The 22,352-nt window shown below is 52.1% G+C and overlaps 1 protein-coding gene and 1 pseudogene across 4 annotated transcripts in view; one reads left to right on the top strand and one right to left on the bottom strand.

The window, feature by feature from the left end:
* PTPRE (protein tyrosine phosphatase receptor type E) overlaps positions 1-19,147 on the bottom strand; it is a 166,077-nt gene extending 146,930 nt beyond the window's left edge. The window contains exon 1 of one of the 3 annotated variants that reach the window (XM_082406691.1): positions 18,976-19,147. Coding sequence is in view for 1 of the 3 variants with exons in the window: in XM_082406689.1 (XP_082262815.1) it covers positions 18,976-19,031 (56 nt within the window). In the remaining 2 variants the exon portion in view is untranslated. The remainder of the gene's footprint in view (positions 1-18,975) is intronic. The other 2 variants (XM_082406692.1, XM_082406689.1) reach the window with 2 other exon arrangements.
* Positions 6,900-8,220, top strand: LOC309635611 (S-phase kinase-associated protein 1-like; annotated as a pseudogene). The gene is made up of 2 exons: positions 6,900-7,432; positions 7,726-8,220. The product of its transcript is annotated as an S-phase kinase-associated protein 1-like (transcript).
* Positions 19,148-22,352: the final 3,205 nt, after the last annotated feature.

Here is a 22,352-nt window from a genome sequence, read left to right as displayed (position 1 = left end):
GCAGCTGTTATTAGTCCCTCTGTCTCTCTCTGTCTCTGTCTCTCTCTTTCTGTCTCTGTCTCTCTGTGTCTCACTCTCGCCTCTCTGTGTCTCTCTCATCTCTGTCTCTCTCTGTCTCTGTCTCTCTCTTTCTGTCTCTCTGTCTCACTCTCGCCTCTCTGTGTCTCTCTCTCATCTCTGTCTCTCTAGCTCTCTGTTTCTGTCTCTAGCTCTCTGTTTCTGTCTCTGTCTCTCTGTGTCTCACTCTCGCTTCTCTGTGTGTCTCTCTCATCTCTGTCTCTCTAGCTCTCTGTCTCTCTCTCTCTCTCTGTCTCTGTCTCTCTCTGTGTCTCACTCTCGCCTCTCTGTGTCTCTCTCTCATCTCTGTCTCTCTAGCTCTCTGTCTCTCTCTCTGTCTCTCTCTGTGTCTCACTCTCGCCTCTCTGTGCCTCTCTCTCATCTCTGTCTCTCTCTGTCTCTGTCTCTCTTGTCTCCCTATTAGATCACGACAGCCGCTTCCCGGCTGCTTCCCGTTCCCCACCTGCTGGTTCTCCTGCCCCTGCACCACCAGGATTACTCTGCACACACGCAGCCTGTGACCAGTCCACAAGGAGCAGAGCCCATGTCTCTGTCTTGCTTCCCACGTCCCTGCTGTCCAGGCTCCTGCACTCAGTTCACCAGGAAACGTGAAAGCAGCTCCAGGAAATGGAACCAAATATCCCTGCTGTGATGTGAAAGCTCCCCACAGAGAGAAAAAAACTAATATTAAAGGTGAATTTTCCAAATCTGACTTCCCAGACAGAACAACTATAAACGCTTGTTTCTTTTTACTCGTTCACGGCTAGACATGCTCATATTAAAACAGCCTCATGGGTGAGAACAAAATAAAAACAAGCTCTTTAAAAATTTTAATAGCCTCTACTTCCTTCCAGAAGACAATCAATTACAGTAGAGAAGGAGAAAATGAAAAAAAAAAAAACCTCAGTGTTTTTTTTTCACACGGCACGAGACGCTGCAAACAGTTATCTATAAAGCTGTAACACTTCCTCACTATGAGCAAAGGAGGAAGCCTAAAAGTTGCATACTCTGCCTTGAGAAAACACAATATATAGTCTTGACCTTAAAAAAAATTGTTAAGAAGTGATTATTTGTTCCCTAAAAGGATTAGCTGCTTTACAAAAGGATTATCTACAGACTTCTAGAAGGTATTAAGCTTAGCCAGTGTATATAAACCACGATTCAAATTAACATAACTTTTCAGGAATATATTAATATGTAATACTGGGTTTACTTGGAGACAAAAATAGCCCTTGAGTTCAGTACGAACCAGGCGGCATGAATGCCTGTGTTTGGGGGCTGCCCTTAGCAGCCTCAACTCTCGTCCTACTTTCTCCACCTCCCAGTGCAGGATCCTACCTGAGCCTCCCTGCCACGCACCGGCAGCCAAACTCCGGCAGGGAGGCGACACAGGCTCCGACAATCGATCCTACCCAGGACTGACTCTTGCGGGTGAGTTGTGTATCCAGGGCTGTTCTGGAGCTGCTTGCAGAGGCCACAGCTGCGAGGGCCCAGCGGCAGCAATGTCCGGCAGACCACAGGCCACATCCTCATCAAAACCTCCTGTGGCCTGGCCTTGACTGTGGTTCAGGCTGTGAGCCTCCTGGGTTCCTGCCCCTTTTCTGAAACTGGTTCTCCAGGCTTCCATCTGATTCTAAGGACTATTCAGTAACCTTCTGTCCAGTTTCTTTTCTCAATTCTGTGGTGTACAGCTAAAAGCCACATCTAATACACCCAGGATAATAAGCGAATGAAGGCTCCTCACCAACACCTGCTCTGTGGAAAGGGCTTTTCATCCTTCTCTGCATAAGTGGGGCTAACCTGTGTGACCAGCAGAATATTGCAGAAGAGACCTTGTGACTTCTGAGGCTAAGATGCTGCAACTTCTGCCTTGCTTCCTCTGGGACCACTCTCTCTGGGGGAAGCCAGCTGACAGTCGTAAGGATGCTCACGCTGTCCTATGGATATGTGTGTCCACACGGGGAGGCACTGAGGCCTCCTGCCCACAGCCGACATCAGCTTGGCAGCCATGGAAGTGGATCAGCCAAGCCTCAGACGTACTAGCTTCAGACAGGTGAGCTGAGACAAAACTGCCGAAGGCTGCATTTGCTTAGTCCACGGAGCAACCTCTTCAGTGCCTGGGAATGTGCCTCGCAAAGTATCCAGGGACTCCTCCAAAGGCCTCTGCTTAAAATAGAAATGGGCGACTTCCCTGGTAGCGCAGTGGTTGAGAATCCGCCTGCCAATGCAGGGGACACGGGTTCGAGCCCTGGTCCAGGAAGATCCCACATGCCGCAGAGCAACAAAGCCCATGTGCTACAACTACTGAAGTCTGCGCGCCTAGAGCCTGTGCTCTGCAACAAGAGAAGCCACCGCAGTGAGAAGCCAGCACACCGCAATGAAGACACAACACAGCCAAAAATAAATAAATAAATAAATAAATAAATAAAATAGAAATGGTACTGAGGGCTGAGGTTTTCTCACTTTGCTCATTCATTAAAGCAGCTACTTTCTAGCGAGCTCAGCTACAGTTGTACTAGATAACTTCTAGATTTAAAAATTATATATTATCAATAGTTTTTAGGAAAGATGAAAGCACTAAGATACGGGGGTCCATGCCAATGTTTCCATGTTCTGTGACCAAATGGGACCCTACTGGACACTTCACCCACGTTGTCCTGGTTAATCTTGCAGTTTTTATTGCTTGGGTCATTAAATACCCCCTGAACACAGGAAGGGACGTTGGGCAGAGAGGAACATACCGACCGTAGGTCAATGGTGAAATCCTGCTGACAAACATACATCTGCCCAATCCCGCATCTTGAAAACATCCCCTTGTCCTTCCTGATGAAGAAGCAGGCCTGTGACCTTATAACTCAACCCCATTTCCAGCTCAAACTCTTTCTCGATAAAAACACTTCAGAGTTTGTTCTCACGTGCTCCTCTGATTTGTTCAGACACTCAGTTTCCCAGAGACATGGTCCACCTCACACCGTGGTTAATTGTATTTTTTATGCATTTTGACACAGCATTTAAACCTCCACACAAACACTCCTTGTACTCGTCATGGATATTTTCCAGCTTAGGCCTCCTGCAGGGAAATAGTTCCCTGCCAGACAGGCCGGACAGTGCAGCGATCGCACGGGTTTCATCAGGATCCGCGCTGCTCGTTTAAGGGGCTGAGCTCCCACCGACCAGAAATCAGGCGGTGGGAGATGAGTGCAAGGGAGTGGGCACCCCACCTGAAGGTCAGCTCCAATCCCGGGTTCATCCAGATCCTGCCAGAGGTAACAAGAAGTAACATGTGTGTGGTTTGGACACTGCATTAAAGAAAGACTGTGACTCCGATGCTAGGGTATCTCGATAGAATTTTTCCCAAAGTAGAAACTCTCCATGGAGCCCTTAAAACGAATCCAAAATGATTTTCGAATCAGGAGCAGCTGGGCAAAATCATTCTGTTACTCAGTTCTGCCAGGCTGGCAGCACTTAGCCCTGGGTATCTGTGGTTCCTCAGGCCTGAGTCAGGGTCTCTCCTGCAGCCCCTGGGGCGGCCCCTGTTTCCGGAAGGCTGTCCCCCTGGCCTCCTCATGTGATGAGGCAATCGGATCTTTTCATTTTTTGGAGACTGGGCAATAGGAGGGAGGAAACAATGGGCATTTCTTGAACTAGCTTTGCTATTACTCGTTTCAAAAGAATGGCACGCCAGCCATTCTGAAGGTGAAGTGCCAGCTCTCAGGGCCACTGGTCGGCAGGCATGCAGCGAGCAGGAAAGCTGCCAGAGGCACGAGGCCACAGCCACTGACATGGCCACTGCCACCAGCGGGGCCGGTGCCTGGGGTCAGGGCCCTCACTCCACAGCGCGAGTGTCCCCACCGCGGGAGGGTGAGCTCAGCGGGGTCTGGGGTTCTGGAAGAAGCAGCCCCAGGGGTGGAGCTGAGACTGGGGAAACACAAGAGAGCAGAGTGGGGAAGTGGCGAGCAGGAGGGGAGCCTGGGGGGGACAAGCCCGGCCACAGCCAATGGGTGGCCCTGCCGCCCACTTTGGCCTGAGAGTCTGACCTCCTTTGAATGTTAAGGTTAGGAAGAGAGTCGCAGGAGTCCGTATTCACTACAAGATAGATGGGCTCTTTAAAGAGAGGCTGGCAACATTTCAGTCCCGGGCGGCAGCCACTCAGCCATCAACACCCACGTGGAAATGGGGCCCCTAATGAACACACGCCGCTCCGGATCCACGGGGAAGGGACGCGGGCACGGTTCCCGGCCCAGGAGAGCCTCTCAGTCCCACGTGGATGACACCAGGACCTCGGGGCGGCCCCCTCGCCACACACGGTCCCCAGAGCAAGGCTGAGCTGGGCGCCACCGGCCTCTTAGGGGAACCCTGGGGGCAGACAGACAGACAGACATGGAAGCCCAGGCGCCAGGTAGAGGATGCAGGGGCAGGACCCGTGGATTCTGTTCAGCGCCGGAGCCCCAGCACAGAGTAGGTCTCCCGTTCATACTTGCTGACCGCACGAGTGAATGGACGTACGTACATAACTACAAGTCTCCTGGGGCTTCAGGGCCGCGGGCAGGAGCCTCCACCATCACCAGCACGCTGCTGGGAATCCCACCCTCCACCGTTTATTCTGTTTAGGCCTCGGCTTTCCCGAGCTGTCGTCTTATAAAAAGCAACACTTGAAACTGGCCCCGACTGAGTCCCTAACACCTCGTCATGGGTTAGTCTATCCAAGAGCTCTCATTTAGGACAGAAGTGGCCGGACTGAAAGGGGAGCAGAGCACGAACAAAGGGGATTCGCCCGGGATACAAGTCTCCCTCGGTGCAGGCACTCAGGACTGGCCCCCTCCCGACGATGGTCGCATTTCAGTCCTGAGAGCCATGAGTACCAGGTACCATCTCAATCCCGCTGTCGGCCCTGTGAGGAATCGGTGCCTCTTCTCCACCTGCCCAGGCAGCCACGGGGCCGCCTATACCTCCGGGGCACCCTCTGCCCTCTGTCACTGTGGAGAGGCCTGACCTCATTCCCGGGCCCCTGCAAAAAGCCCCTGACGTCTTCCACCTGGCCACACATCGGGATTCCCTGGGGAGCTTTGTGAAAAATGCAGCTGCCGACCTCACGGCATGCAGGATGCTCTGGGACCTGCCCTCTGGGACCTGCCTGATGCACGGCCCACTGGAGGCGACCACTGAGAGCCCCCCGGACCCCCAGCCCACCCCTCATCAGCCACCTCCCCCATCAGCACTCCCCTTCCTCAGAACTCCCCTTCACCTCCCCCAGCCCAAGATGGAGCCCAAGTCCCTCCTCTGATTCCAAGACCCTTCCCAGGAGGCCCAGGGGTCCTCGCATCCTGCTCCCTGAGTGGTCCAGCCTCTTCCCCCCCCCGCTGAAGGCCCCAGCCACCCTGCCCCAAGGTGATCTGGAGGGAGCTGCTCCACCCCCGACCCCTGGCAGGACACGGGGCCCAGGCCTGGACAGTCAGAATAGGGCGAGCCCTGGCCACGGTGCAAGCTTTGGGGACAGCAAGTGGCCGAGGCCTGGCTCATCAGAGCCAAGGAGACCCACCTGGCAGCCTACAGCTGCACCTGCTGGAAAGGCTCTCTCCCGGGGGAATGAGAGGCTGCTGGGGAAAGAGCCTGTCCAGGCGAAGGGGCAAGGACGGCGGACCTTGACGGCAACGCTGAGTCACTGGATCCCGCTCTTCCCGAACCTTCGGTTACGTAAGTCAAGGAGGCCTCTTGTGAACCCGAGTGGAATGAACCGTGTCTCCACCTCTGACACCCTCAGATCCCTGACAATACACAGCCCGCCTCTCCCAGTCTGCGGGGCGACATCACACCTCCCCCTGCACTGGGGCCCCCCGGGAAGGCCAGGGGAGTCGTGGAAGAAGGGTCAGCCCACACCCAGGTACAGACCCTCCAGCAGACCCTCCCACAGACGGGCCTGGGAGGCTACAGCCACGTCAGTAATGGGAGCTGCTCCTTCTGCCCTGCCACCGGGACCCCCACCAACTAGCACCGGTGATCAGAGGGGAGTGTGGTGACCTCAGGGCAGCTGCACACCCACCAGCTCCCTGGGGATACGTACCCTGGCTGGGAGTGGGGAACAGAGTGGACCCTCAGCCAGACTCAGAGTGGAGGCAGCAAGGGGCTCCTCCCAGAAGGCAGGCCCCCCTCAGGCTCCAGGGGCTGCCCCTTTCCAGGGGGGCCAAGGGACTCTCCTCATGGGCGCCTAACCGATGTCTCGTATCATTGGCAACAGGGGTCGAGCCCCAGGGTACCAGATACCAATCACTCCACACGTTTCAATGCATATAGCTGCCATCAATCAAGCCCATTACATCCACACGGCCAGGCAATTCCCACCCAACATCGTTCAGGCCATCGGCTCAGAAGTCACTCTGGGAAGCATGGCCACGCCCCTTGCCTGCCAGGTCTGAAAATGGACACAGCACATCGAGCCTGGCTGCTGCAATCTCCAAGCTGCCAGTCACTAAAGAAAGCACAATCTCTGTAAAACACTTACAAATCACTGCTATGCTGACACAAAACAAAACAACAAAAAAAATCCACTGCGAAGTAAAATAACCAGGATTGATATCATTGATTTCTGCCCGGCACAGCCTGCCCATTCAGGGTGTGCATTTTACTATAACAAACAATCAATCATTTGCTAAACAAAAGCATGCCACGTGCAAGAAACACACGTGACTGCCTTCTAAAATACCGCCTGGACGCAGCTGGCCGGGCCGAAACCACACCCAGAGGAACAGGCTGGCGAGACTCAGGCCAAGCAGACACAAGACGGAGGCCCAGCAGTGAGTCCATAGCTCCTCACCTCCAGACTCCGCTCGAGGGTGGAACGTTCCACTCCTGTCGAAACAGACAGAGATAAGCTAGGCTTTCGTGTGATGGAAGCAGATGAGGGGCCTCCATTTCCCGAAGCCCCAAAACTGAACAGGGGGTCAGACACAGGAGGGAGGATAAAGGGGTCAGCCCACCAGGGTGGTGAGAACAGGAAGAGGATGCTCGGTTGGCCTTGTTCTCCGCTTTTCTGTTTTTCTTTTTGCAGACGCCGCCCTGCTCTCATCAGTCTCTGGCCCGCCGTCTCCTTGAGTCCTAACACCATGCCTTCAATGAAGTTGCAGAGTTCTGATGGAGAGATAGTTGAAGTTGATGTTGAAACTGTGAAACAATCTGTGACGATTAAGACCATGTTGGAAGATCTGGGAATGGATGATGAAGGAGATGATCCAGTCCCCTTGCCAAACGTTAATGCAGCAATATTAAAAAAGGTCATTCAGTGGTGCACCCACCACAAGGTTGATCCTCCTCCTGAGGATGATGAGAACAAAGAAAAGTGACAGATGACATCCCTGCTTGGGATCAAGAATTCCTGAAAGTTGACCAAGGAGCACTTTTTTTTTTTTTTTTTAAGATTGATTGATTGATTGCTTGATTGATTGCTATGTTGGGTCTTCGTTTCTGTGCTAGGGCTTTCTCTAGCTGCGGCAAGTGGGGGCCACTCTTCATCGCGGTGCACAGGCTTCTCACTATCGCGGCCTCTCTTGTTGCAGAGCACAGGCTCCAGACGCGCAGACTCAGTAATTGTGGCGCACGGGCTTAGTTGCTCCGCGGCATGTGGGATCTTCCCAGACCAGGGCTCGAACCCGTGTCCCCTGCATTGGCAGGCAGATTCTCAACCACTGCGCCACCAGGGAAGCCCAAGGAGCACTTTTTGAGCTTATACTGGCAGCAAACTACTTAGACATCAAAGGTTTGCTTGATGTTACCTGCAAGACTGTTGCCAATATGATCAAGGGGAAAACTCCTGAGGAGATTCGAAGGACATTCAATATCAAAAATGATTTTACTGAAGAAGAGGAAGCCCAGGTACGCAAAGAGAACCAGGGGTGTGAGGAGAAGTGAAATTTTGTGTCTGATGCTGTAACACTGTAAGGATTGTTCCAAATACTAGTCACACTGATTTGTTTATAATTGTTGATATTAGAAAAACAGTCCACAAATGCAGCAGCAAATCAGTTGTATTAGCAGAATGTTGTCCTCATTGCATGTGTAGTTTCAGTACAGACTCCAAACTTATGGCTCAGTTTCTTCTAGTATGATCAAAAGTTCTTTTTTCTTTGCTCTGAATAAAACTGAACTGTGGGTTCTCTATAGAAAGTGGCATTTCGGGCTTTCCCTCTTTTTGTAAAGCAATTTCTGCCTAGTTTACTGTCCGGTTAACTACAGTTTAGTGACTTTTAAAAGTTGGCATTGTAAATAAAACAACTTGCAAAAAATTTTCTGAAATCGAATTAACAACATATTATCTTTATTCATGAGTTGGAAACTGGAAAAAGGCTACTTGAGGTAAATGTTATCAGAGTGGGGTTATCAGAATGTCTTCCAGCTTCCTGGACTCCACTGGTATTGATTAGCCTGTATGTAGCAGGGCTCCCTTAACTGGATCTGAGGACGTGTTTTTGCATTTTGAATCCTCTCAGCTTTGAATATGTTGGCTAGAGGCTCAGTTACTACTCAGTCTGTGGTTTGAGAGGAAACAGAATTAGACAGTTTGCTGGCTTTTCAATTAAAAAAGACACTTGACCCATGTGGTGTGTCATCTTTTTATAATCAGTAATCCTATGTGGGGAAACCCATAAACACTACTTGCATGTAAAAAATAATTTAACCTTTAATGTTAAAATGTGTGGTGTAACGCAGAAAGCATCAGTCACGAATGCAAGATACTTTCAATAAAAAGTAAGTTACATTAAAAAAAAAAAAAAAAAAAAAAAAAAAAAAAAAACGGGCTTCCCTGGTGGCACAGTGGTTGAGAATCTGCCTGCCAATGCAGGGAACACGGGTTCGAGCCCTGGTCTGGGAAGATCCCACAAGCCGTGGAGCAACTAGGCCCGTGAGCCACAACTACTGAGCCTGCGCGTCTGGAGCCTGTGCTCTGCAACAAGAGAGGCCGCGATAGTGAGAGGCCCCCGCTCGCCGCAACTAGAGAAAGTCCTTGCACAGAAACGAAGACCCAACACAGCCAAAAGTAAATAAATTAATTTAAAAAAAAAAAAAAAAAAAAGATGCTCAGTCCGGGTCAGGACATGGTACCAGGAACAGGCATTGTGACCCCGGCAAGTCTCAGGCTGCTCACCTAGGGCGGGCATTGTCCTCAGACTCTAAACAGGGAGCTCACACGGTTCCCCAAACTTCTCAAAGAGAAAATGTCTAAAGCAAAAAGGTAGACTTGGTTTTGGTATTTATTCATTTATTTTCTTTTCCATTACAGTTTATCCCAGGATATTGAATATGGTTCCCTGTGCTATACGTTAGGACCTTGTTGTTTATCCATTCTATATATAATAGTTTGCATCTGCTAATCCCAAACTCCCAATCCATCCCTCCCACACCCCCACCCACCCTTGGCAACCACAGTCTGTTCTCTATGTCTGTCAGCCTGTTTCTGTTTCGTGGATAAGTTCATTTGTGTCATATTTTAGATGCCACACATAAGTGATATCAGATGATATTTGTCTTTCTCTTTCTGACTTACTTCGCTTAGTATGATAATCTCTAAGTCCATCCGTGTAGCTGCAAATGTCATTATTTCACAGAATTGGCTTTGGTTTTTGGTAAACTGAAGGATTTATATGGAAAACGTATTTCTAGTTACCTAAAAACAAATGAGGAAGGTTACTGAGAAAATAACTAGAAATGAGTAAAAGTGTTTTCTTTTTTATTTGATGAAAATCAGTGGGAGGGGTGCCTCTTTAGTGTGCAGTGAATTCAGTTTCCCGAGCACAAAACCATGGTTGCGTTGAGCCAGGTCGTATGTCCATCCTGGGCACTGTTCTGCACACAAAGGTACCTGGACCTGGCTCCGTTTGTAAAATGAAGGGAGAAAATGAATTTTTTTTTTTTTTGGCCGCACGGCACGCAGGATCTTAGTTCCCCGACCAGGGATCGAACCCGCGCCCCCTGCAGTGGAAGCGCGGAGTCTTAACCGCTGGACAGCCAGGGAAGTCCTGAGAAAATGAATTTTTAATGCAATGCGACTGGGGGCCTCACCATCATTCCTGACCTCCGTGACTTTGAAGGGTGTTTTACAGCCCAAGGAGCCCTCAGGAAAACTCCCCTCCCCCGGCATGGAAGACAGAACTTGAGTTTCCCAGTTGGGCCAGTTCATGGAAATCTACAGGGAAGGTTCTCACTCCGGCTGGCTGAGAAATCGGCAAAGGCACTCAACCTCTGTCAGAAGCTCTTCCTCGGGGGCAGCCGGCCTTCTTCGCTCTTGGAAGTGAGCGTCTTTCCTCTCTTACAACTGCCAGGATGCTGACCAGCTGGGGCGGGCCAGCTGCATTAAGCACCCCTCAGATTTGGTTTGCGTAAGTGACCATGATTCTTTGAGCCTCTCCCCCAGCTGCTGTGTTCCACTCCTTTAATAAACGTCATTGCTTCAAATCTGGCTTTTCTCCACTTAAAAAGGAAATTTAAAATGTGATGCAGCAAGCTAGACTGAGGTCTGCAAGGCAAGAGTCCTGGGTGCAGGGAGAGAGTGGGGTGACTCCCAGTCTATACCTGTCAGAGGCCAACGGTGGCCACATGCAGGTTCATGAGCCCTTCCTACCACAATTCCTCTGAGCCGGCTTCTCTGATGACAACAGCCACCATTAAATGACCTATTTCATGTTATTTTATTAGGAATACGGTCCAATCCCCCATGTACAATGTACACTGTAACCAAATTTCTCATAAAAAGAAAGATAAACAGTTAGCAGGGTGATGCACAAACATTGTCATTACCAGTTTCAAGATGAAAAACTGTCCTCAAGCCGCGTTGGGCAGACTCTCCCTAGTAGAATCACCTGCCTCTAGTCACCAAATTCCTTGGCTCCCCGCCAAAGGCACCTCCAACTCAGCCTACAATCTGGTCTTATCGTTGTCCCTTAATCTGGCCCAGGTGCAAAGCAGTCTTCCCAGCCAAAAACCTCAGGGCCTTGGTCAGGCAAGACTCGTGAAACTGTAAAAACAAACAAACTGTAGACACATGCATTTTTCTGCAGGATGAGTCTATAGTCTTCCTCAGAATCTCAAAGGAGGACATGAGCTCAAACAGGTTGAGAACTGCTGGGCCATCACACAGAACCCAGACTCTTAGAAGTGTCTGGAGAATCCCAAGCTTTTCCATCTGTCTTGTCCCAGTCTCATCATCCCTGGGCTTTAGTTGCACTCAGATACCCGCTGTTCCTCAGATAAGTCACGCTACTTTTCACCGCTGGGCAAGCACACGGAGGTCCCTCTGTCTGGAATGTTCTAGCCCTGTTGGCTGCCAAGAAAACATCCTTGAAAACGAAGCCTGCTCTATTTGGTGAAGCCCTTCCAGGCCCCTGCTTCAAATGCCCGTCTTGACGGCTCTGTTCCACCTCTGCATCCACCTTTGCATTATATATGCCCTGGAAATGATGGATTTTGCCCTCCTATGGGTGTGGGGCACCCATAGAACAGGCACTGTGACTTTTTGTAACACCAGTGTTAATAAGCCCAGTGCAAGAATATCGTAGATACGCAATAAATGTTTAAATCCCCATTTGTCCCTTCTATACGACCTTACAGACTCTTTTAAATACAACCCACATTTGATTAAAACCAAGAAATATCCTTTGAAAGAATATCACTGGCTGGCTAAGAATAGGCCTAGCTTGGCCCAATTCTGTGCAAAATTATTAAATTTCTGGCTCTTGCATTTTTATATTATGTTGGGCCAAAATCAGGACTTTGCTCAAAGGAATTTAAATGAGCAGACTGATACCATCTCCAACAGATGACTGAACTTTAGCTGATGTTCGCAACACTGGCGAAAAGTAATTTATTGAATTACTGATGCACTTAATGAAGTGCTGCCAGAAGCTCAGGAGAAGACAGTGCTGAGTCAACTGTATTTGAACTTGAAGGACGGGGTGACTGTTTCAAAGCATTTTGATGTCCAGGACTTAAATGTTGGGCTGTTTATAAAACTAAGGCCACTTTCAGAGCCAGAAAAACCACCTACTGAAGAAAAGCGTTCATTACAAGGAATACTTTTATTAGTAACCAGGCAGGTTTTGAGATGACTTGAAATAATGTGGTTGCAAAGGAGAGTTTCTTTTGATTAGCCAATGTCATAGTGCAACTAAGATGGGTTTATTTTTACATGTTTAAGAAGCTGAAGTATTTTAATCTCTTTGAAAGAGCATTTATGTGTTTTCTAGTCATTAAAGCAAGTGCCCTAAGGCAACATTTTGTGAGCCCAGACTGATTTACTGTAAATCCCTGAATGTCATAAAAGGATACAAATATCCTGACTTTTTGTTAATTCATACTGATTCCCTACCCCTGTTCCCCTGGAATTGTTGAGAGAGCTTCTGCTTCTGAGATGCAGTGTCTTTGGGTCTAACTGTTAGCTCCGTGCCCTAATGGAAGTGACAGGTCACCCCCTTGCTCTCTGAAATCGTCTCAGGCTATGCCTTGGTCCTTAACTCTTGCCTACAGGTACTAGGATCCAGGGCTCCCATTCCGGAATGAAAAATTTGGAGGCCTCCTCAGATGACAATCATTAGAAGATAAAAAGCTTAGTATCTTGATAGTCTCCCTGCTTTGTAACAAGTGGATTAGTATAAAATGGCTAAGAGCAGGCCAGCCCTGGGAAAAATTGTGACGTAGGAAAAACTGACCACTGGTGTCCTCAAAGCCCTCAAAGCCCCTCTGAGCCATAGCATATCTCAAACGACCAGAGAAAAGCTTTATCCCATGACAAGAATCCAGCCAGACTGGTGAGTGAGGGAGGGGAGGCCCCAGGGCTGTGACATCAAATCATGTAGGTGGGTGTCCCCCTTTGAGGCCAGCCTTTTGAACCGGAGAGGAAGAAAGGGAGGCCGGAGCTCCCACGGTTTAACGGGGTACCTGCTGGGACAGGAGGTGGCACCGGCCGGGCTCTGCCCCAGCGGGCTCCCACCCCCGGCACTCGTGCGTATTGACAAAGGAGTCAAGGCCAAGTCTGCTGAACTCAGCGGAGCAGACCCATGGAAGCACCGTCCCTGGGACACAGCCTGAAAACGCCAAGTCCTTTTGGGGTCAGAAACAAAATAACAAGGCTGAGTACAAAGGTCACTCAGAATAACACATTGTAACCAAGTAGCTAGGCGACAGGACATTCAAAAATCTTAGCTGAGAAGAAAAATGGAAGTAATTTGCTCCCTAGTACAAAAATCGTTGACTAACGTTCAGCTGGAAACGACCAAATAGATTTAAGGACATTAATAACCAAAACTGCCTGTGTTTACAGAATGGAAATGGTGTGACTTGCTTTGAGGACAAAGCAAGTGTAGCTGAGCAGAAATCAGAGCTCAGATCATCTCGAGCCTTTGATGCCGGTCCTGTCGCCCCTGGACTCCTGGACATGATAGCTGTATCAGTGACCGTCTGGTAAGCAGGAGGCCGTGCTCTCTATACGTGACCTCAATCCATCCACATAACAACCCTGCTTGGGAAGTGTCATTGTCCCCATCAGAAAGAGGAGGGATCACACTGGGAGACAGTAAGTCACTTGCCCAGAGCCTCAGTGTCAAGAGCCCCAGCCTGACCCCATCCCTCTGCTCCAAAGTCTGTGCTCTGAGTCCTGGGCTGGGCACCTGCCAGTGAAAAGCAAAGCCCGGGGCTTAGATCCACTGCTGGTTCTCAGACAGAGTAAAATCACTGCTGGGGGAGCCCTATGCATACAGCCTCCTCCACTGCCCGGGACAGACAGCTCACACTCGGGTCTGTCACTTCCTCCCCTCCCTCCACTCCTCCACTTTCCCCTTCTCTTGGAGGCCTGGGTGCCCTGTGAGCTCCAGGCACCTGGCGAGCAGCCCAGCATCCCTGGAGAGCACGACGCAGCCAGGGCACCCGCCGGGGAGCGTGGCTGAACGCTGAACACTCGTTCCGGCATGAGCCTTTCTGCCAGATCATATTTAGCGTTGCTGGAACCCAGGCTTGGGGTCCAGACAAGTTTTCCTATCAATTCTTCATTCCCCACCCAATAAACAGAACAGCAAAACACCTGCCCAAAACGCTTCAGGTTTTTAGCACATAACCAAGGATCATTTTTTTCCTTCAAACTCTCCTCTGTCCCCTGCTGGAGTTTATATTTGTTTCAGGGAGAAAGAAAACGTTGTCACCTTTTTGGATCTCGCATCCAACATACTCTTGATTATATATGAAACCTGTTTAAAAACACACGTTAAAAAATATATATTTACTTGCTTCTTATTCCGCTGGGAATCAATATAAAAGGGTATGTTTGTTTTTCTGAAAGATATTGCTAACATTTTTTTATTTCGTAAGCTTTGACAACGCCTTTGAAGTATCTGCACAACTGAAAGAAAGACATCAGGCTCACATTTCTGGCTCTGGGCCGGGAGCCGTGTGAGTTCAAAGAGGCTGCGAACCACATCAAAACTCCCCAGGTAGAACACCTGGGGCGGCCCTTGATGGACAAGGTTTGGGGAACGGCAGCCAGACGGAGAGAAGAAAAGGAAGCCAGCTTGGTAATCCCCAAACTAGGGGTCTCCCAGCCTGAATCCGGCAGACACTCCCCGAGCCCCACAACTGTACACCTGCGTATCTGTTGGAGGATTTAGTAAAACTCAAGGAAACCTGTTTTCCTCCGGTGCAGCTGATCTAAAACTCCAACCATCTAGAATGTTATCCAGCACTCTGCTTTTGGAGAAAAACCCAAGTGACAGAACAGTGAGAAGTTAACTCTCCAAAAAAAGCCTTTCGGTATGTCTGGGGTCAGCATGTAAAACTAACACCATTCTGAATATACCCATGAGCCTAATCCTACTCTGGGTAGATCTGGTACCCAGCGCAGAGAGGATGTGGCCCCTGTGATGAACCGGGAACGGGAGGCCGCCCAGCTGTGGATGCAGCCGGGCGTGCGGTCGGCAGCACCGCCTGGACCAGCGTGGATGGGTGAAATCGATGAGCACACTGGGGTGAGGAGTGGCTCAGAGATGGCCCGGTGCCACACGTCTCTCTTTGGAGGTAAGAAAAGTGAAGTTCTGAGGGTTTGGGGGGCAGTCCACAGTTTCATAGCCTTTGTTTTCTAGTCTAGAAGCCATTCTCTTGACCCTGGGGCCACGCTGGTTCTAGACACACCACTTCTCGATGCCGGTTTGGCTCACTTGCATCTGGCACACAGCCTGGCTTAATCCAGCCCATGAACCCAGGCTAATGCACATAAAACACTGCATCTCCGCCTACCAGATCATTCGAACATTGAAGAGTCAATGGCGTGTGTTAAAGAATGGATTTGTTCATGGAGCACAGATTAAAATACTTAATCACGCAAATGTTACATCATCTTTCAAATTATCATGCAAAAACTAAAGTTAACTGGCATGTCCCACCGTATTGATTTGATCTAGCACTGTGGAAGGCACACAAAAGGTATCTATCTACTCATGTGGATTCTGAGCTTATTCATTTATTCATTCAAACATCACTGTTTCTTACTGCATGCAATACACAGCCTCGGGTATTGGAGGGGACTAATAACCACAATTTACGGAGCGCCAGCCATGTGCCTGGTACTTTATATGCATCAACCGTCACTCTCACAACAGTCCCGTGAAGTAGAGATTATCATTCCCATTCTAGAGGAGAGAACACTGAGGCATGAATCTTGAATAACTCAGCCAAGGTCATACCAGAACCAGGATTTGAATCCATACCTGAACCCAAAGTCCAGGCTCTCAGAGACATACCTTCCACCCTGAAAACACAAATGACCTGGGAGAGGAGATAAACACGTCAACTGGAAATCAAAATAGATTCTCATAGCTGCTTCAGGACAGGTAACCTTCTGCAGAACTAAAAGGACGAGAGATATCTCTTATGGAGAGGGGTTAGGAAGGCTTTGTGGAGACAGGCATTTGAAGTGGGCCTTGAGGTATGAGTAGGAGTCCCGAAGATGGAGATAAAGGGGAAGGAGATTCAGAGTAGGGGGCTGGGCGGGTTCCATCTCTGAGACTCTGGAAAGCATAGGGGTGCCTTCAGGGAGCACAGAGCCATCGCTTCACTAGGAGACGGCACGCCAAGAGAAGTGCTGAAGGCGATCTTGGAACACGCAGTTTCTTCCTAGTGATAATCAAATATTAAGAAGGCCAGTCTTTATCCTAATGGATATATTTGTTCTTGTTTTGACAGCAGAACCTCTGTAAGTGTAACTCAAACATTATAAATGAAAAAGACATGTCAAATAAAGGAACGGAGGCTGGCGTCCATGGGGCGCCTGACTGATCTCCAACCCGCCTCCTTGGGAGGTCATCTGGGGTCGCTCTGGTCCAGGTCAGACAGTCATTTTAGCAAGTATGTCGGGCATCTCCAGAAGCACTGTCAATGTGGTCCCTAGACAGACCTCTCTTATCCCTCCAGGATCCAGTTCAATCACATTAAAAAAAAAAAAAAAACGAGTGGCTCTACCTATCAACCACAACGACATCCCCTAAAGAGACACAGAGTCCCCTACATCCGCAGATGCGCTCCCGAAACGTTTCGATTCGTCCAATGATAGCTATCAGAGCCTCCTGTCAGGTACCTGCCTGGCTGGGCACGGAGGACACAGTATGGTCCTCGGGGAAACGACAAGCCAGCCTGTCTCTCCACAGCAGGGTGGAGGCTGGTGTGATCAGACGGATAAAGAAAACATCAGGAAAGTGTTGGGCTGGGTCAAGGGAGTTCACAAGTTTGATTTGGGACATGTTGAGTTACGGGCATTTGACATCCCAGAAGAAAGGTAGAGTGGGCACCTGAGCCTGGGAATCGCAGAGGACTGGTCTGGGCTAGGACGTGCCTCTGACCTGGAAGGAGGGGGCTTTGCTAAAAGGGGGATGGCTTGGACTGGGATGATGGCAGCAGGAGGAGAGACCAGTGGACCAACGGGGGCACAGTTCAAAGGAGACCCACCTTCACGTTCCAGCTTCACTGCTAACCAACCATCGAGCGCTGTCAACCCCTCACACATCCACCTTCAATACGCCCCCTCTGCGGACCCCGGACCCCCATCCTACGGCTGCTGCAGCCGCTCTCAGGGGTTGACGATTCGCACACACACACATCCCTGGACGGGAAGGGATAAAGCGCGAGGACACAGAGCTCCGGGGGGCTTCTGCAGGCTTCCTTGGAGGCACTGACCCAGGCCATCTCGGGGCCAGGTGTCCCTCCACAGTAGTGAGAAGTGGCCCCCGTGCAGGGCTTGTGGACCTGACCACAACGCTTCGCATTCCCTCTGTGCCTCCACAGCGGTCCCGGGAGGCCTCACAGTGACAGTAAAGTGAACTTCCTCAACCACTGCCCACAACTCACTTGGCTGGGGGCGCTAAGTAGGTATGGCTTTAAATCTAAAACCGTCTGGATCCATCTAACGACCTGGCCTTCTACAGGGACAAATCTAGCTCTTAGGTCTCGCTGACACATGGAAAGTCTGGGGATTTTGGGGGGAGGGGAGGGGCAGTTGCTGGTTCACAGGCATCACTAACACCGATGAACAAAGACCTCAGCCCCTGAGGTCACGGTCAGAGGCAGTGTCTCGTCGGGAAAGGGCCTGTTTCATGTCACCACCTGGCCCTTTGCTCCCCGAAGGCTTAGAGCCTGTGTTCAGAAAGCCCAGACCTCAGTCCTATTCGCACACAGAGCTCTGCCCCATACCACGAAGGATGTGTGACCATGGCAGTCAGGAGCCAGCCTGGGCCACCAGCACCCACCCTTTCACACCCTCCTTTGGCTGAGAGCTCTGATTCTGAAAAGGTACGGCCCTCCCTTTATCCCCTCTCCCTGCCACAGTTTATATGGGCATGAGTCTATTTTGCAGAGGCAGGATTTCACTGACCTTTCAGACACAAAGACCTCTAGGGACCCTGGGTCAAGAGGCACCGGGGGTCAGGAGCTGGCTGGACGTGGGCCCAGGGACTTCTGAAACATGTGACCAGCCTTTGCCGGTTTTGATCCAGTTCTGCCACCTTTCACTCTAGAATACAAGCACACACAGAGCCGGGTTCCTCTTTCCTTGAGTTTCCTGGGTTGAAACTCTGGTAGAGAGGTCCTCTTCCGAGACAGATCGATATCACAATTCTGCCAGTATAATTGTTTCACCTTTCTAGAAGGGTTTGCCACGCCAGGAAGGAATTTAGGTCAAGTCCAGCACAATCACTCAGGGCTTGGCTATGCCTCTCCATCCTAGGGGTTGTCCGGCCTTTCCCAGATGGTCCCGGGGAGCCCGCGGGCTTGGCGTTGCGCTGCCCTCTGGCCCAGGAACTCTGACAGGTCACCCCGCTGACGCGGCGGGCCGGCCTGGGCCAGCGGGGCCTGCCCGCGTCCCCCGCGCTCCCTGCCGCATCTCTGAGCCCCCAGCGGCATCGCACTCCGCTCCCCTCCCCGGGAAGGCAAGGGGCGCCTGGACAGCAGCCCACGCCCCTCCCGGAGTTGGTGCAACTCGGAGTCGCTTCCTCCAAAGGCGCCCGTCTCGTCTCGACCCCCTGCGTGCGGCAGCCCCCAAGTCACCCGCTTGGCACCCGCTCTGGGTCTCGCCTGCTTTCACACGCGTGCTCCCTGTCGCCGTCCCCCCAGCGCCGTCGCCACCCGCAGACACACACGCTCCTCCGGTCCGTTTACCCAGAGGGAGCGCGAGAGCTGCCAACCTGGTCGCCAAGTTGGGCTGGGGGGGCCCGGGGCCCGAGGGCTGGGGTCGCGCGGTCCCTTGACGCTGGCGCCGGGCGCGCCGCGGGCCGGCAGGGACCGGGCTCGGGGACCCGGCACCCCGGCGCGGCCCCTCCCGCGGCGGCGGCCGAGGCGGCGTCCCCGGCCTGCTCCGGCCGCCCCGGGCGCGCGGCCCCCGGCCCGCAACCCGCGCGCACTCACCTCGGGGGCGCCGGTCCGGTCGCGCCGATCCCGCCGCCGCCGCGGCGGCTCCGCATCTCCCGGGCGCCCGCCCGCCGCCCTCCGGGGCGCCCCGCCGTCCCCGCCGGACGCGCAGGACGGTCGTGGGGACGCGCGGAGGCCGCGGGGTCCGGGCGCCGCCGCACCCGCGCCGCCCGCAGCCGAGCAGGAAATTTGTCCGGCCGCTCCCGCTGCTCCTCCGCGCCGCTCGGCTCGGGCTCCGCGGCGGGGGCGGGGGCGGGCCCGGCGCCGCGAGGAGCGGGGGCGACGCCTGGTGTCCGGCGCGGGGAGCGCACCCGGCGCCCGCCCCACCTGAGGCCGCGGCTCCGCCCCGCAGGGATGGCCGGCGCCCGGCAGGGACCCGGCCAGCCTGGACGTTGTTAACCCAGGCTGGAGCCCCACGCGGAGACCCTGGCCGGGACCCAGGCATCATGTAGGGGGTCAGGGTGTGAGAGCCACTTTTACGAGCGGGAAAGGCCCTTGCTACCCAGCCTTGGCCCTGGACACCAGGAAGCGGCGTGGCTGGGCGCCAGCTCTGGGCCATGCAATCGGTCCAGGAGAGCAGAGGGCAGGCACCCTGTACTGCCTCTGGTTCGGAGAAGTAGGGAGAGCCGGGAAATCTCCTGAGCTGGTATCTTCCTCTGTAAAGCGGGAATAAGGGTGGCCACTTGGTGGATGTTGAGAAGGGCTTACTTGTCGTTGAGGCAATATCCAGCACACGCAGGAGGAAGAGCGACTGCCAGAGGGGTCTGGACCGGCTGTTCTGGGGGACGGCTTTCTAGGTGCCCTCTTGCAATCTGTTTAGGGAGGTTTCAGAGTACAGGAGATTCCATGGGGAAGGGCAGAAAGGATGCGTGTTGTCTCATCTTGGTTCTGCGCCTTCCTGCTGTGCCCTCCACGTTGGTCCAAGGCCCCCGCCCTCATGAAGGATAGTGCATCCCTGTTGCAGGGACCTCACTCATTATGGCTTGTGAATGAAGGAGCCAATGGTGAGAAGGTGATATTCAGGGTATGTTACCCCACCTTGTATCAGTAGCCAGCAGACCACCATCTGGGACACTTGGGACCTGTTCTGGACAGAGCTGTAGACCCCAAAGGCTGAGGAGGATGGCCACCTATTGGCTGAGACCGTCCACAATGCAACTTCCCTTCCACAGGGTGTAAAGAGGGCTCAAAGAGTGGAGAACTTGAACTCAGCTTTCTTGCCTTGCCCTGTCCATGCTGTCCCTGGGGGATCTTGTCCAGCGCCAGGACTTTAAATACCATGTCTACGCAGGGAGCTCCAGAAAAGCACAGCCCGTCTGGTGGTCTCCTCCAGGCTCTGATCCTCCTGGTTGTCTACCATGGCAGACCCAACTCTTGCTCTGACTCTGCTTCTTGGCAGGCATCCTGTCTCCACCTGCCCTCCCACCTCTAATCCATCCCTACGTCTACTTCCTGTCTAGCTCCAAAGCGCCTCTTGAATATGCCCCTCCTCCCCACTCCACTGCCTTCATCTGATGACTGCAGTGGTCCGCCAACTTCTGACTCACTGTTTTTTAGGCAATCCATTCTAAGCACACCATCCAGGAGGACCCCTACAAATGGAACCAGGTCCTGCCAGCCCTCTGCTTAAAAACCTCCGTTCCGAATAAAATCCAAACTCGTGGGAGGCTCTGCCTGACGTCTCAGCTGCTCCTGAGCCCCTCACCCCGTTCCCTGGGCTCCAGCCCCCAGGTCCTTCTCTCTGGGTCAGAGCCCAGCTCTTCCCACCTGAGACTCCCCTCCTTGGTACCTGGCCTGCACCTTCTTCCTGACTGCCTCTGGAAAATCACCCTGCGCCCCTCCCCTCGGCTCGTCTCTCACCAGGTGCATTCACTTGTAGGGTGTCAGTCATGGCCCCCTCCTTCCCCCTCTCTCTGGGCTGTGAGCTCCAAGACAGTCCACGCTATGCCTCTCCCCATCACCTCTCCATCTCCAGCTCCTGACGCAACAGGATAGCCAGGAGGTGCCCAATAAAAGCCTGTGGGCCGGCAGAACAGAGGAGGGGCGCCAGCCCCAGCGCCAGGCAGCCGGGTCACCCTGGAGACCAGCAGGTGGGCGGCCCCCTCCTGAGCGCGCCCTGGGGGAACAGCCCCGGTCAGGTGGGGCTTAGGTAGCCCAGTGACTCCAGCCAGCTGTCAATATCCCTGCGTGGTGGCCTCCAGAGCCAGCCTTCTGTACAGGAGGCGATCACTTCAAACTCTGATGAGCACAGTTTTGCTTGTTAACCCTGCAGGGCTGCAGAGGCAGAGACTGTGATGCAAGAAGAGAGAAACAAGTTGCCCTTGTCAGACATCTGCTGTTGGAAAGTCAGCAGCTGGGGAACATGATGAGGGGCAGATGGTGCCTCTCTCCGGGTGAGATCCTCTCTGCTGGACCCCCACGATTCTTCCCAGAATTAAGCAATATCCCTCAACCTCTGAAGTCTAAAGACATTCATCATCGTCGTACAAGAGTGTGTTGTCGGAGACATCGATCCAGGGTTGTGCTGATTCCCATTCGGAAGCCCCTGGATCCCCCACATCCATCTTCCCTCCACCTCTCATGGGCTCAAGGCCCCTCCTGACGTCAGAATCAATTCCCTTATTCCCCTCCTAGGCTCTGAGGACCACCCGCAGCCTCTTGCCATCCTGAATACCTACGTACTCTCATCTTTTATGACCCCAGGACATGGCCCTTCTTACCTCCACAGCTTCCTCTTTAGCCCCGACGCACTTCCTGTTTAAACCACCATCGGTTTCACATACGCCATCCTCCCACCTGTCTCTCACCTCCTCCTCTTCACCAAGCCATGCAGCTCCTTTCCTTTAAAATACAGCTGGAGGCAGTTTTCCTGTGACTGGTAATGTTAACTGTAGTTATGTGTCCCGTCTTCCATTTTACTGGAGGACCGGGCCTTTGGATTTCTCTGCAGTAACCCAGATAATGCCCATCATGCTTTAAGGGCTCAACAGATGCCAATCAAAGTTAAAATGCTGAGGACAGAAATGGTCTCTAGAAGAATAAGCAAAAAAGGCAAAATTGGTATGTAGAGAGAAATCAGAGTTTGCTTTTAAACATTGTCCAGAAACATTAACATAAAATTGCTCAAATTTAGGAGATAAAATCAGAAGGTCTTGGTGACTGTTGGCTACAGAGCAGGGCAAGGAAGGAAGACTGATTTTTTTTTCCTTTAATTTTTATTTATTTATTTACTTATTTATTTTTGGCTGCATTGGGTCTTCATTGCTGCGCGCGGGCTTTCTCTAGTTGCGGAGAGCGGGGGCTACTCTTCCTTGCAGTGCGTGGGCTTCTCATTGCAGTGGCTTCTCTTGTTGCGGAGCACGGGCTCTAGGTGC

The sequence above is a fragment of the Balaenoptera borealis genome (assembly GCF_965194805.1).
Source record: "Balaenoptera borealis genome assembly, chromosome: 10".
NCBI lineage: Eukaryota > Metazoa > Chordata > Mammalia > Artiodactyla > Balaenopteridae > Balaenoptera > Balaenoptera borealis.
This window is presented reverse-complemented; position numbering and strand designations above follow the sequence as displayed.